The sequence below is a fragment of the Canis lupus genome, chromosome 8 (assembly GCF_011100685.1).
Source record: "Canis lupus familiaris isolate Mischka breed German Shepherd chromosome 8, alternate assembly UU_Cfam_GSD_1.0, whole genome shotgun sequence".
Taxonomy (NCBI): domain Eukaryota; kingdom Metazoa; phylum Chordata; class Mammalia; order Carnivora; family Canidae; genus Canis; species Canis lupus.
In genome coordinates this window covers 48,966,196-48,979,372 of record NC_049229.1, presented here as the reverse complement: position 1 = coordinate 48,979,372, position 13,177 = coordinate 48,966,196, and the positions used below count along the sequence as shown (strand labels likewise).

Sequence of the window (13,177 nt, the reverse complement as noted above, 5' to 3'; positions counted from 1 at the left end):
GGGGGCTCAGTTGGTTAAGTGTCCGATTCCTGGTTTTGGCTCAGGTCATGGTCTCAAGGTCATCAGATCAGCCCCATATGGGGCTCTGCCATGGGCATGGAGCCTGCCTGAGATTTTCCCTCTGTCCCCTCCTCTCTCCTTCTCTTTCTATAAAAGAAGAAGAAGGAGGAGGAGGAGGAGGAGGAGAAATGTAACTAGTGTAACCAAAAACTGAATTTTTAATTTTATTTAATTTTATGAATTTAAATTTAAATTTGAAAACCAATACTGAAATCAGTTATTGGAAAACTTATCTGGAACAAACTGAATATATGAATTTACTTTTTCAACTATAATGGTTGTAAAATCTAAATACAGATTAAAAATTTCTGATGAAAATTTTGAACCATACTGAGATTTTATGTTTACAGTGTAAAATACATACAGATTATTTACTTATTTGGGAGAGAGCAAGAACGAGGAGCAGAGGACAGAGGGAGGGAGAAACAGGCTCCCCACTGAGCAGGGAGCCCCACGCGGGGCTCAATCCCAGGACCCTGGTATCATGACCTGAGCCAAAGACAGATGCTTTATCAAATGAGCCACCCAGGTGCCCCTAGATATCAAATATCTTAATGAATTTTTCTATATCGAGTAAATGTAGAACTAATATTTTGGTTTAAATAAAATATATTATAAAATCAATTTCACCTATTTCTAATTACCTTTTTTTTTTAAAGGCCACTGGAAAACTTACATATCTACCTTGCATCGTATTTCTATTGGACAGTGCTAGTCTAGCAAATGTAAACTTATGAAGCTGACAAATTCAGAAGCAAATTATAAAATGATGTTTCTTTCTAGGAACAGATTATCTTAAACTGAAAATATCTCTCATCTCTAAAATGCAATCCCATTTACATGTTCAAAGTTTATGCAATTTTGAAAAAAACATGGAAATAGTAGGGATAGAATGTATTTCTGGAATATTTCACAAATAAACCATATGAAATCATACTGTACCAAAAATATTAACAGTAAATTCAATGAAACATTTAACAGATCACAGAAAAACAATACTGGCATCTAACACTCGAAGATCAGCAGAAGATAACTAATGCCCCAGAAACACTTCTCAAGGGGATTTAAACACAGGATTATGATCTGAGCAGATCTATGTCAGCTATTAAGAGAAGAGAGAAAAAAAGAAAAGGAAAAGACCTAGAATATTTAACAATTCAGAAATCTGAGATAGCAACTAGAAACACTCAAATTGCTCTTTTCAGGGGTGCTTGGTTTTGCTCAGTTGGTGAAGCATCCGACTCCAACTCAGGTCATGATCTCAAGGTCCTGAGATAGAGCCCCATGTCAGCCTGTCTGCCCAGTGGGGAGTTTGCTGGAGACTCTCTTTCCCTCTCCCTCTGCCCCTCCCCTTGTATATGCTCTCTAAAATCAATAAATCTTTTTTAAAAATTGTTCCTTTCATAAAGGAAGGTTTAGAAAATTATGAAACCTCAAAGAATTGGAAAGATACAGAAAATTGAAAAAAAAAAGTTTGAGAAAAAAGTTCAGTGGCTTTTTCTTCAATCACAAGAATGTGTAAAGGGTAAAAAAAAAAAAAAGACATGTAAGTTCTAAAACACAGGGACTGCTTGAACAATAGGTTAACAACACGGATAGATACTAATTTCCAATAAATGTTCAGTACTCTAAAAAAGAAGGGTCTGCTTACCGCCACAAATACAGAGATTCACTTATGTGACAAGCAGACCAAAAGAAATCTGTTTTGGGGGAGATTATTTACTTCTATTGTTTTTACCTACCTTTGATGTTTTGACTTCGATTGTATTGAAAGGGAGTTTCTTTGCAAATGTTAGCAATCTTCAGTTCCTCCAAATTCAGAGAACTTGAGTGAACCACATCCCTTTAAGTGGTAACCTAGCAACTTGCTGAAGGGATTAGAACAAGACCCTTGGGGAGAGAGGATTCAAATCCCAGAAGCAGGTGTTCATTGTCCTCTGAACTCCTGGCTTATTATGGAGCAAGAACAGATCTTAAAGTCATTTCAAAGTAGAACTAGAACAGATCCTATTCAACAAGTAGAGTAAGTAGCACAAATTCGGAGTACCCACTATTTACCAAATATTAAATGATCTCATTAACTCGTACAATGCCTACAAGGTAGCTTTTATCTCCACCTCACTAAAACAGTTGAGAGAGTTTAAGTGATTTGCCCCAGACTCAAAGCTAGTAAATGCCAAAGCTGGGATTTGAACCAATGTATAGAACCCACATATAGACTCTTTCTACTATATCACACAGCAGTTCTGATCCATGGTACTATAACCTCTGAAGATAGCTACAGGCCAACCCTAGAATTCAGAGCACTGCTGAATATCAAAAAGAAGAGTGGAGATAAATGAAATTGAGACTAAAAAACAATAGAGAAAATAAGCAAAATTAACAGGTCGTTCTTTAAAATGATCAAAATTGACAAACCTTTAGTTAGCCTAAGAAAAAAAGAGAAAAGATTCAAATTACTAAAATCAGAAGTGAAATAGGAACATTACTGCTGACCTTACAGAAATAAGAAGGATTACATAAGAATACTATGAAAAACAAAGAATACTAAGAATAAATGTATGCCAGCAAATTGGATAAACTAAATGAACAAAAACTAAAAACATACAAATTTACCAAATCTGAGTCAAAATACAAAATATGAATAGACATATAACAAGTAGAGATTATATCAGTAATCACAAACCTCCCAATAAAAAGCCCCAACTACATGGATTCACTGGTGAATTCTTCAAACATTTAAAGAACTAACACCAATCCTTCTTAAACTCTTCCAAAGAAGAGGAGGGAACTCATTATATGAGGCCAGCATTACTCTAATACCAAATCCAGATAAAGACATTACAAGAAAACCACAGATCAAAACCCCTCATGAATATAGATACAAATACCCTCAATAAAATACCAGCAAACCAAATCAAACCGCATATTAAAAGGGTTAGATTATCATGACCAAGTGGGATTTATCTCAGGAATGCAAGCATGGTTCAATATACAAAGGTCAATCAACATAACATACCACATTAATAGAATGAAGAAAAAAAATTTTTCAATTAATGCAGATAAAGCATTTAACAGAATCCAACACCCTGGCATGATAAAAAGAGTAAACAAAGGAATAGAAGGAAACTTCCTCAACATGATAAAAGGCATTCATGAAAAACTTACAGCTAATAACATACTTAACAGTGAAAGATTGAAAGCTTTCCCCTAAGAACAGAAACAAGCAAGAGAAAGATGCCCATTTTTACCACTTTTATTCAACACTGTACTAGAAGTTCCTGCCAAAGCAATTAGGCAAGAAAAAGAAATAAAAGGCATCCAGGTTAGAAAGGAAGAAGTAAAATCTCTATGTGCAGATGACATGATCTTATATACAGACAATGCTAAAGAATACACACATACACACAAACTATTAGAGCTAATATTTGAATTCAGCAAGGTTTCAGGATCCAAGATCAATATACAAGTCGGTTTTATTTCTGCACACTGGCAATAAACAACCCAAAAATGAAATTGAGAAAATAATTCCATTTATGATAGCACCAAAGAGAATAAAATGTTTAGGAATAAAATTAACCAAAAACTCTAAAACTCATACAGTTAGAACTATGAAACATTGATAAAAAAATTAAAGATGACCTAAATAAATGACAAGACTTCCCATGTTTATGGCTTGGAAGGCTTAACACTAAGATGGCAATATGCTACCCATCATAATCCAAACAGCCTTTATGCTCAAACGGAAAAACTGATCCTAAAATTAATTTGGAATTACAATAGTTCCTGAATAGCCAAAAGAAATTTTTGAAAAAGGAGAAAAAAGCTAAAGGACTCACACAACCCAATTTTAAAGCTTTGTACAAAGACATAGTAATCAAAGTGGCACTGGTATGAAGTTAAACAAAAAGATAAACAAAATATTAAGAGTCTAGAAATAAACCCATACATTCATAGTCAACTGACTTTCAATGACAGTGCCAAAACTATTCAATGGGGAAAGAATAGTCTCTTCAACTAATCACACTGGGACAACTGGATACTGACATGCAAAAGAATGAAGATTGACCCTTATCTCACACCATGTAAAAATATTAACCCAAAATGGATCAAAGACCATTTAGCTCTAAACATAAGTTTAACCTTTGATGGGATCCCTAGGTGGCTCAGCGGTTTCGCGCCTGCCTTTGGCCCAGGGCGCAATCCTGGAGTCCCAGGATCGAGTTCCGTGTCGGGCTCCCAGCACGGAGCCTGCTTCTGCCTCTGCCTGTGTCTCTGTCTCTCTCTCTCTCTCTCTCTCTCTCATAAATAAATAAAAACAAATCTTAAAAAAAAAAAAGTTTGAAACTTTGAAGAAAGTTTGAAACTCTTAGAAGAAAGCACAGGGATTATGACCTTGGGTTAGGCAATGGTTCCTTAGATATGACACCCAAAGCATCTGCAACAAAATAAAAAAATAAACTGCACAACATCAAAATGAAAAACTTTTGTTCATAAAAGAACACTATCAAGAGAGTGAAGAGACAAATCAGAGAATAGGAAAAAGAATCTGGAAATCATATATCTCATAAGGTCTAGTATCTAAAATGTATAAAGAACTCTTTTAACTCAACAACAATAAGTCAAAAAAAATTAAAAAAAAAAAAAGTCAAACCATCCGATTCAAAAATAGGCAAAGATGGGGTGCCTGGGTGGCTCAGTCAGTTAAGTGTCCAACTCTTGATCTCAGCTCAGGTCTTGCTCTCAGGATTATGAGTTCAAACCTCCATTCAAACTTTGAATAAATAGTTCTCTAAAGAAGAAAGAAGACATACAAACAGCCATGCAGCACATGAAAAGATGTTCAATGTCATTAGTCATTAGGGAAAAGAACATCAAAACCACAATATCACTTCACACCAACTAGGTACAGCTATAATCTAAAGAACAGAAAATAACAAATGTCAGTGAGGATGTGAAGAAAATGGAACTTTCCTATATTGTTGGTGGGAATGCAGAATGGTGCAGTCACTATGGAATATCCTTTGGCAGTTCTTTAATAAGTTAAACATAGAATTACCATAAGACCCAGCAATTCCATTCCCAGGCATAGACCTGAAAATAGAACTGAAAGAACTGAAGAACTGAAAGAGGTGTTCAAACAAAGAACTGAAAATAGGTGTTCAAACAAAAGCTTGAATGTCAATTTTCAGGCAGCACTACTCACAGGAGCCAAAAGATGGAAACAACTACCAATTTTGTTGTTTCAAATGATGAATGGATAAACAAAATATGGCACTCTTCGAAAAGGAACGAAGTATTGATACATGCTACAACATGGATAAATTATGCTAGAAATTGAAAACATTATGAAAACATGCTAAATGAAAAAAGCCAGACACAAAAGACTACATATTCTATGACTGCATTTGTATGAAATATCCAGAATAGGCAAATCGATAGAAACAGAAAGATGAGCAATTACTAGGAGCTGGAATAAGGGGTCATAGGGTGTGACTGCTTAATGGATACACAGTTTACTTTAGGATAATGAAAACATTCTGGAACTACGCAGTAGTGCAGGTTGTACAACACTGTGACTGTATAAATGCTACTGAAGTGTACACTCTCAGTTAAAAAGGTACATTTTGTTTTGTGTCTTTTATCACAAAAAATAACAACACATGTACACATAATTCTGAAGAATGAATTCAAAGAAGGAAAGCAATTTAAGATGCAGCAAATTTAAGAAATTCCAAATAATTCTTAGGTATAAAAAAATCATGAGATTTTTCTCATGACCAAGGCCCTTTTCCTATTTACATGTGATATCAACTTCTGTAAGAAGAGGTTACCGGGGCCACGCCCAACCCTGCCACTGTCGGGGACGCCATACCTACCTCCAATTACACGAATATTGTTGTCCTTTGTCAGAATAGCCTCAGCATGGAACACCAAAACTGGAATTCTCCTACAGCCTCCAGTCCACATGATACAGGGATGATCCCTACACCCATAACAAAAGGCTTTTATTAGTTGACAGCTCAAAAATCTGAATTAATCACTGTGGTTTGCTGCTTAGCAACTTTCCTTCCTCCTGGAACAAGAATCCAAAATGTCCTATGGGAAACCATTCAGTTCCCATTCTTAGCCATGTGGTCTAGTTAAGATTAATTCCATCCCTGCTCCAGGAACAGGCTTTGAGAGGCCTCAGCCAATTGGGGCATCCCACCCTCCAGTTAGTGGATCAGGGACAAGCACATAAACCAACTAGAGCCCAGTGAGTATCAGAAGATATGCTGTGAGACCCCCTGAGAAAGAGGTACTTGCTGTGTCTCCTGCCTCTTCCCCTTGATGGTATAAGAGAATGAGGTATTTAAGTACAATCGTCATTTTGTGACCTTGAGAGGAAAGCCCCGAGCTATAGGTAAAGGAGGAAGTCAGTGGGAACCCTACTGGAAGAATTAGAAATATGACATCCTGAGAGGCAAATGCGGAGTTGCAGAATCAAGTCTTTCCTAAATATGAGTTAATAAATTCCCTTTATGGGGGACAGTTGGAAAGAAATCTTTAAAATAAAGTTTTTAAATTCCTTTTATTATTTAGGACAATTTACGTTTTAATCCTCAGCATACATAAAGAATGCAATATATAGCACTTACAATAATTTATGTACCCTTTTACACCCTACAGTCCCTTTTTAAGCCATTTTGATGACCCATCCTAAGAGTCTGAGCTCGGAAACCAAAATACAAGCGCTCCATTAAAACCCCGTATTTTAAAGCAAGCCTATACTAAATGGAACAATATTTTTCTCCAGAAAAAAATCTGACTTTAACCTCCTTCCCTATCTATCCTCGGGAAATCTGTTTAATCAATCTTAGACAGATGTGTATTTACTTACAGATTAGGAAATCTCCAACCTCCTTAGTGCCAGGGAGTCAGAAGGGAAAGAAATGACCTGAGTCCCTACTCTGTGCCAGGAATTAAAGTAAGAGCTTTCACCTGCTATCTCAATCTCCTTGCCCACACTATGAACTTAAAAAAAAAAAAAAGATACCTCAGAGAGGATAAGTGATTTGCTGAAGGCCATTACAGCTGGTAAAGTAAGGAAGAGGTATCTGAACCTTGGTGCCTACCTGTGCTCCGTCCACCCTTCCATCTTCCTAATCACATTTCAGTGATGTTTTGTATACAGACCACCTTAAACCTAACCCTCTGGGAACCTACACTAACCAATTCCTTAAATATAGTAAGATCCATTTAGCCAAAATTTGGGCTGCTCTCAAAAACTCACATGACCACACCCCTTAAAAAAGGTCATACTACAAAGCTCAGGGCCAAGTCAGACCCTCCCGACCCAAGTTTCAACAGATCCCCGTTTTGAATGCACAGGCTGCCAGGCTACCAAACAGAACTGAGGCAGCCTTGAGACTTGGGATGAGCTGCCAAAGTGTTTTAGTGAGGAAAAGCAAAGAACACTGTGCCTAGTTCATTTCCTGTTTTCTAGAACTGGAATGTGAATGCTTACTGTTCCTGCTTTTTTGACCTGGGTAATAGGGCCCATTTGTGAGAAAGGTATTTATCAAAGGCACTTTTTAGCAAGAAGGATTTTTTGTGTGTGTGGTTTGCTTGCTTTTTAATCTTAAACACCTGTAAAATGCAGGCATGAGGCCAGATGATTCCTAGGATCTCTTCCAACTGTAATTTTTCCACTATATTTCTAAGTTAGAGGACAGAGGAAAAAATAGGCAGCCTAAACTGCAAAGTCTTGGACAGAAACTCTGGAAATTAGCCAAAGTTCCTTGTCAATCTAGCACTAGCTATAAACTGGACCATGGTGCCTTCCTACTTACAAACAATGGATTACTGCTACAAGTTAAAATGCCTGACGAGGGTGAGGAACACAATAAACAGATACACGGCTGAGAAGAGCCAAGGCCCTAGCTATGCTATTTGTGCAAAGCCAAATCCCTGTCAGAGAAATCCTTCTACTTACAACCTATGAAAGATAAAAGAGGTGGTAGACACATTATGAATTCAGTGAGGCCAACTAAAATACGCTTAAGGTATGTGCTGTATTGTCATTAAAAGCATGCGCCCACCAGGTGGTGCTAAAGGCAAAAGATTCAAAATAGTGAGGAAACTGAAAACTGGAACTTTAAATTTTCATTCATACCAGAAACTGGTATATGCTAAGAAAACATGCTCTTATAGGCATGAAAAAACATAGGACTTGGATGCTTAATTACCGAAGTAGAACAGTTCAAGGTTCACTTCATTGAAAGCCTAACAACATTGTGGTTCTTAAGAAGCAATTTCTTAATTGAGTGCCTCGGCGTTTGCACGTCTGCCTTCAGCTCAGGTCATGATTCTGGGGTCCTGAAACAGAGTCCTGCATCAGGCTCCCTAGAGGGAGCCTGCCTCTCCCTCTGCCTATGTTTCTACCTCTCTCTGTGTGTCTCATGAATAAATAAAATATTAAAAAAAAAAAAGAAAGAAAGAAAGAAGAAGAAGCAATTTCATGCAGCACATATATTATTCACTCCTGGGATCTAGCCTACATAACTCAAAGCTTCGAGGCCTAATTCATACCAATGCCCCTGCTGGAAATGCCTTCCTCACTTCCGTGCACTTGATCCCACTCTTAGGCAGAGGACATTTTGCCATCCCCATGGAGCCTTCCCCCGGCTCCAACAGCCCACAGTGATGCCTTGTCTCTGACCTCCTGTAGTACTCACTGTATAATCATTTGTTGTTGATCTTTTTTCCCCCAATTATACATTCATGAGCTGCTATAAAGCTGGCTTTTATGATAGGAACTGAAATTAAGGCCTGGAACGACTTGATATAAGATTTCTTATATCAAGTCTTTCCACATCTATATATAAATTTATATTTCAGATCCCCTAGAAAAAGGGTCCCTTTAAATTTACTATTGAAATAATGCCATGCAAAACAAGGATTGCCTGGATAGTTTCTAGTCCTAAAGTCCAGGATTGCCAGGCATTAACACTTTAATACAGCCTTGGGATCTGAGCAGATCTAGCAGATGTCCATAGATATACATCTTTAGGTGATTTAAGGCCTTATAACTTCCAAAACTTTAAAAATGTAAGCATATTACTCCAAGTGTAAACAAGACTGTCTTAAGATTCCTAATGTATATAATAAGTGTCTGGTAGACAAGACATGAGTTGATGGAACATTCACAATCAAAAGTCAACAGTAGGAGTCTGAAAGGAAGAAGAGCAAAAAAAATCTATGAATCTGGACTAGAATTACACCTGTATGTTCACTAACTTCTACTAGAAATTTAGCCATTTCTCAATTATGAATATAGGCAACAAAGCATTATCTGTATCTTTTGAGTCTGTCTGCATTATAGATTTTTTATACCATATTTCAGTTGTTGCACATATCTCAAAATATCATTTACATTTATCAATACTTCTAAGTTAGGTAGTTATTAAATGCCACTAGACTACCTATGGTCACAGTATTCCTCATCTGGTGTGATGAGGCTGGACAACAATTTGGCAGCTCTCCTCTCAATCAATCAATCAGCTGCCAGATGGCACCCATCACAGTGGTGGTCCAGACACTATGATTCTTCCCAATATTCCCCACTTTTAAGTGCTAATCAAAGACTACCCCCACAGGGTCGGGGTGCCCGGGTGGTATAGTTGGTTGAGCATCTGACTCTTGGTTTCCACTAAAGTCATGATCTCAGGATGGTGAGATCAAGCCCAACTCCGAAGAGCACTAATAAAAAATATTCATGAAGTAAAAGAATGATCCTGAAATTAGACTGATGCTCGCAAAAATCAAAAATTTCGTAAAATAGGGAAGAGGCAGCACACAGAAAGCAAAAACTCACAAGAGGATAAAGTGATCAGACGGAATTATCCATTTAATTATCCTGAATAAGACTGACCCAAATATAATGTCAAAGCTCTATTATTTTCTATGACCTAACAGTGATGGAAGCCTTTCCCCAAAGCTATATGAATGCTTCAATAATTTTTTCTAGTTACATTAAATAATGTAACCTTCTACTTTATAATAAGAAATCCACTTTAAATTCAATATTAAAGCTAGTAACAATACTGTCTTAACATTTGTATGGCACTTCATCATTTATAAAGCTTCATACATATCATACATATCATTCTATTTGATCCTAACCATACCCCTACAAAACAGCCTGAGAGGTTTTATCCCCACTTTTCAGGTTACATAGCACACATGTGTACCTAAGGGGATTCACAGAGAAGCTTAAAAACTAATCTTAACTTTAAGTCAGACTCTCTCTTTGTTCCCTGTGTCAAGTAATAATGTTCAAAGAGGCAAAATAGCAGGTGCCTCAAAATCCAGGAAAACCAGGTCTGAATTTCAATCCATCACTCACACTCTCTGAACCCCTGAAAAAGTTCTTTGATCTGTGTGAAGCTGAGCTTACTAAAGTGGGAATAATAACATCCTCCGATTAAATGAGACACATCAGTTAAAGCCCTTACTGTCATCTATGCTAAATGATAAGCTGCACTTATTACCATCATTCATTTTTATTATTATGAGAATCCAGCAATCAAAAAACTAGAAGATCTCAGGAAAGCAATGTGGTCCAATGGCACAGCACAGGTCATAGAATTCTAACGTACTGTCCCACAGTTATTCTGGTACATACTATTTTCTATCATTGTAAGGCGTTTGAGAAAATAACTTATCTCATAGATGTTGGAGACCTCCTTTGCTTTAATATCTACAAATTTAAAAATCTCCTATGTTAGGAGCTCCAGTCAAGAGTTCACAAATAGCAATATCTAGAGCCAAGATTCACTCATGAACCCAGAAACAGAACCTTATCTCATTTCAGATAGCCAATGGTGATCAACTCATAATATCTTGGTTCAGTTTGTGGCTAGAAAATAAAACCAGAGTCAGACTATACCAAGGAAGAATGAGGTAAAAGAAGGTTTAAGTAAAAGAGAGTTATTTTCCACCCTAAAGGCAAAGGGTCAAGGCAGTCTTGCTCTTACTTACTCTTGGCTTACCACCTCCTCATCCTCTGAGGATGATGCTGTTTCCTCCAGGTCCCGGGCCATCACGACTGGCATTTCCTTTAGGGTTTGTCATGCAGTCAGCAGACGGGGGCCTCAGGGACCTTTCCTTGAAGATTCACTGGGTCAAACAATTTAGGTGGCACGGATTCCTGCAAGAAAGCCAAATGATGTGAAACATAATGCCATTTTCTACTTGGTGATTATTGCTATTGATCTTCCATGCAACAAATAAGAGTATTTACCTAAATGGTGTGCAACATCTAGAAGCTTACCTTCTATCACAGTGCCTCTCATATGCCACAAAAATCAAGGCTTTTTTCAAACATACCGTCTGTCCTTCATGTATTTAAAGAGCTGTTATTCAGTTTGAGCTTTTCAATTTTCTCATATATACTAAAACTAACAAAAATTAGCTTTTTAGGAAAGTCTGAGGTAGGTGGGTGACTGCCCAAAAACAGACAGACCCCATGCTGGAAAAACTTGCTTTTTTTTATTTTAAGAATAAAAACTCAAGATATACAATGCTTGAAAATATTTCTTTAGACTCTAGGACAGGCATACAGGTGAAATGCCCTCATACTTCACTAAAACAAATTTAACTACTAAACTATAAGATTAGTATATTCTCCTGAATCAAGGTCATAAATAGCTGAAAACAAAACAAAACTGTCCTTCCAAACACTCTCAAAAATCATTCTCCGCTACTGAAAATCACAAACTATGATTTGACTCCCAAATAGACCTTGAAATTAGGATATTTCCAAGTTAAAATATTTTTTTTGCATCCGTAAAAAATACATGTTCGTTGTGTTTAAGGATGGGATTGAAATTACAGGTAAAGAAAACGAAAACGTTTCGATGCCCATAACCCTGTTACTCCGACATAACCATGTGATGTCTATCTTTGCAGATCTCATTTTTCTATACATTCAAAATATGATAAAGATCGTCTACAAGACCAAAAAAAAAAAAAAAAAAAAAAAAACCTGGCAATCCCGGTAACGATCCCTACAGATCCTCAGCGGAACGGGCAATATCTAACAACTTCAAAGAAGATGTCCTTCCGAGGATTCCCAACGGGATTTCTCGATCTTTCCCAAAGTGTTGGGAAGTCCTTTATTTTTTTTTTTAATTTATTTATGATAGTCACACACACAGAGAGAGAGAGAGAGAGAGAGGCAGAGACACAGGCAGAGGGAGAAGCAGGCTCCATGCACCGGGAGCCCGATGTGGGATTCGATCCCGGGTCTCCAGGATCGCGCCCTGAGCCAAAGGCAGGCACCAAACCGCTGCGCCACCCAGGGAAGTCCTTTAAATTAAAGCACACGAAACCTCCCAGGGAGGAAGGGATGCCAAACCCGTTGCAGGCTGCCAGCCGAGCGGAGAAGACGGCGATCCGAAGAAGATTAAGGACACTCGCCCGAGGAGCGTCCCCGCCCTAAAGGGATCAGCCCCGCGGTCCCACCCCCGGCAGGTCCTCAGATGCTCCCCGCGGGAGGGCAGGGGGGACTCCGCCGCGGCGATTCAGCCCGGCGCGCCCGGAAACCAACAGCTGCTCCCGGACCCCGACAGGGAAGTGCAGCGGCCGGCGCCCGCCCAGACTCGGGAGCTCCCCTCCCTCGCGGAGCGGAGCGCGCCAGCGCAGGCGTTTACCTGGCTCATCTTCCCATGGCTCGGGGCCGGCCGGCCGGCGGGGACCGCGCTCTGCGCCTACCTCCCTCCTCCTTCCCCAGCCGGGCTCCCGGCCGCCGCCGACCGCTGCTTCCCCCGTTACTACAACAACCAACCAGCAACCGCCCGCTCGGAGCCACTGCGCAGGCGCCCGCCACCCCGCGCTTAAAAACGCTCGGCTTTGGGCGCGAAGGAATGTCGTCACTCGGCTTTGGGCGCGAAGGAATGTCGTCACCGCCGCGCCGCGCGGGCGCAGAGCTTTGCTCTCAGCCAAAGTCTCGACTCCTTTTTTTTTTTTTTCTTTTTTCCGCTCTTTCTCCCTCCACCAGCCTCCAGCGCCGGGGTTCTTCGGCCACGCTCAACCGGACGGCCCCGCGGCGCGAGTGGCGGTACCCAGGGTG

At 39.0% G+C, this 13,177-nt stretch overlaps 1 protein-coding gene across 25 annotated transcripts in view; it reads right to left on the bottom strand.

The window, feature by feature from the left end:
- The window catches only part of TTLL5 (tubulin tyrosine ligase like 5), a 269,103-nt gene extending 256,201 nt beyond the window's left edge, over nucleotides 1-12,902 (bottom strand). For 13 of the 25 annotated variants that reach the window (XR_005363557.1, XR_005363556.1, XR_005363558.1 and 10 more), the window contains exons 1-3: nucleotides 12,759-12,901; nucleotides 11,086-11,254; nucleotides 5,940-6,046 (exon numbers count right to left, since the gene is read on the bottom strand). Coding sequence is in view for 19 of the 25 variants with exons in the window: in XM_038545308.1 (XP_038401236.1) it covers nucleotides 5,940-6,046; nucleotides 11,086-11,159 (181 nt within the window). In the remaining 6 variants the exon portion in view is untranslated. Of the gene's footprint in view, nucleotides 1-5,939; nucleotides 6,047-11,085; nucleotides 11,255-12,758 lie in introns of all 25 variants that reach the window. The other 12 variants (XM_038545325.1, XM_038545309.1, XM_038545318.1 and 9 more) reach the window with 2 other exon arrangements.
- Nucleotides 12,903-13,177: the final 275 nt, after the last annotated feature.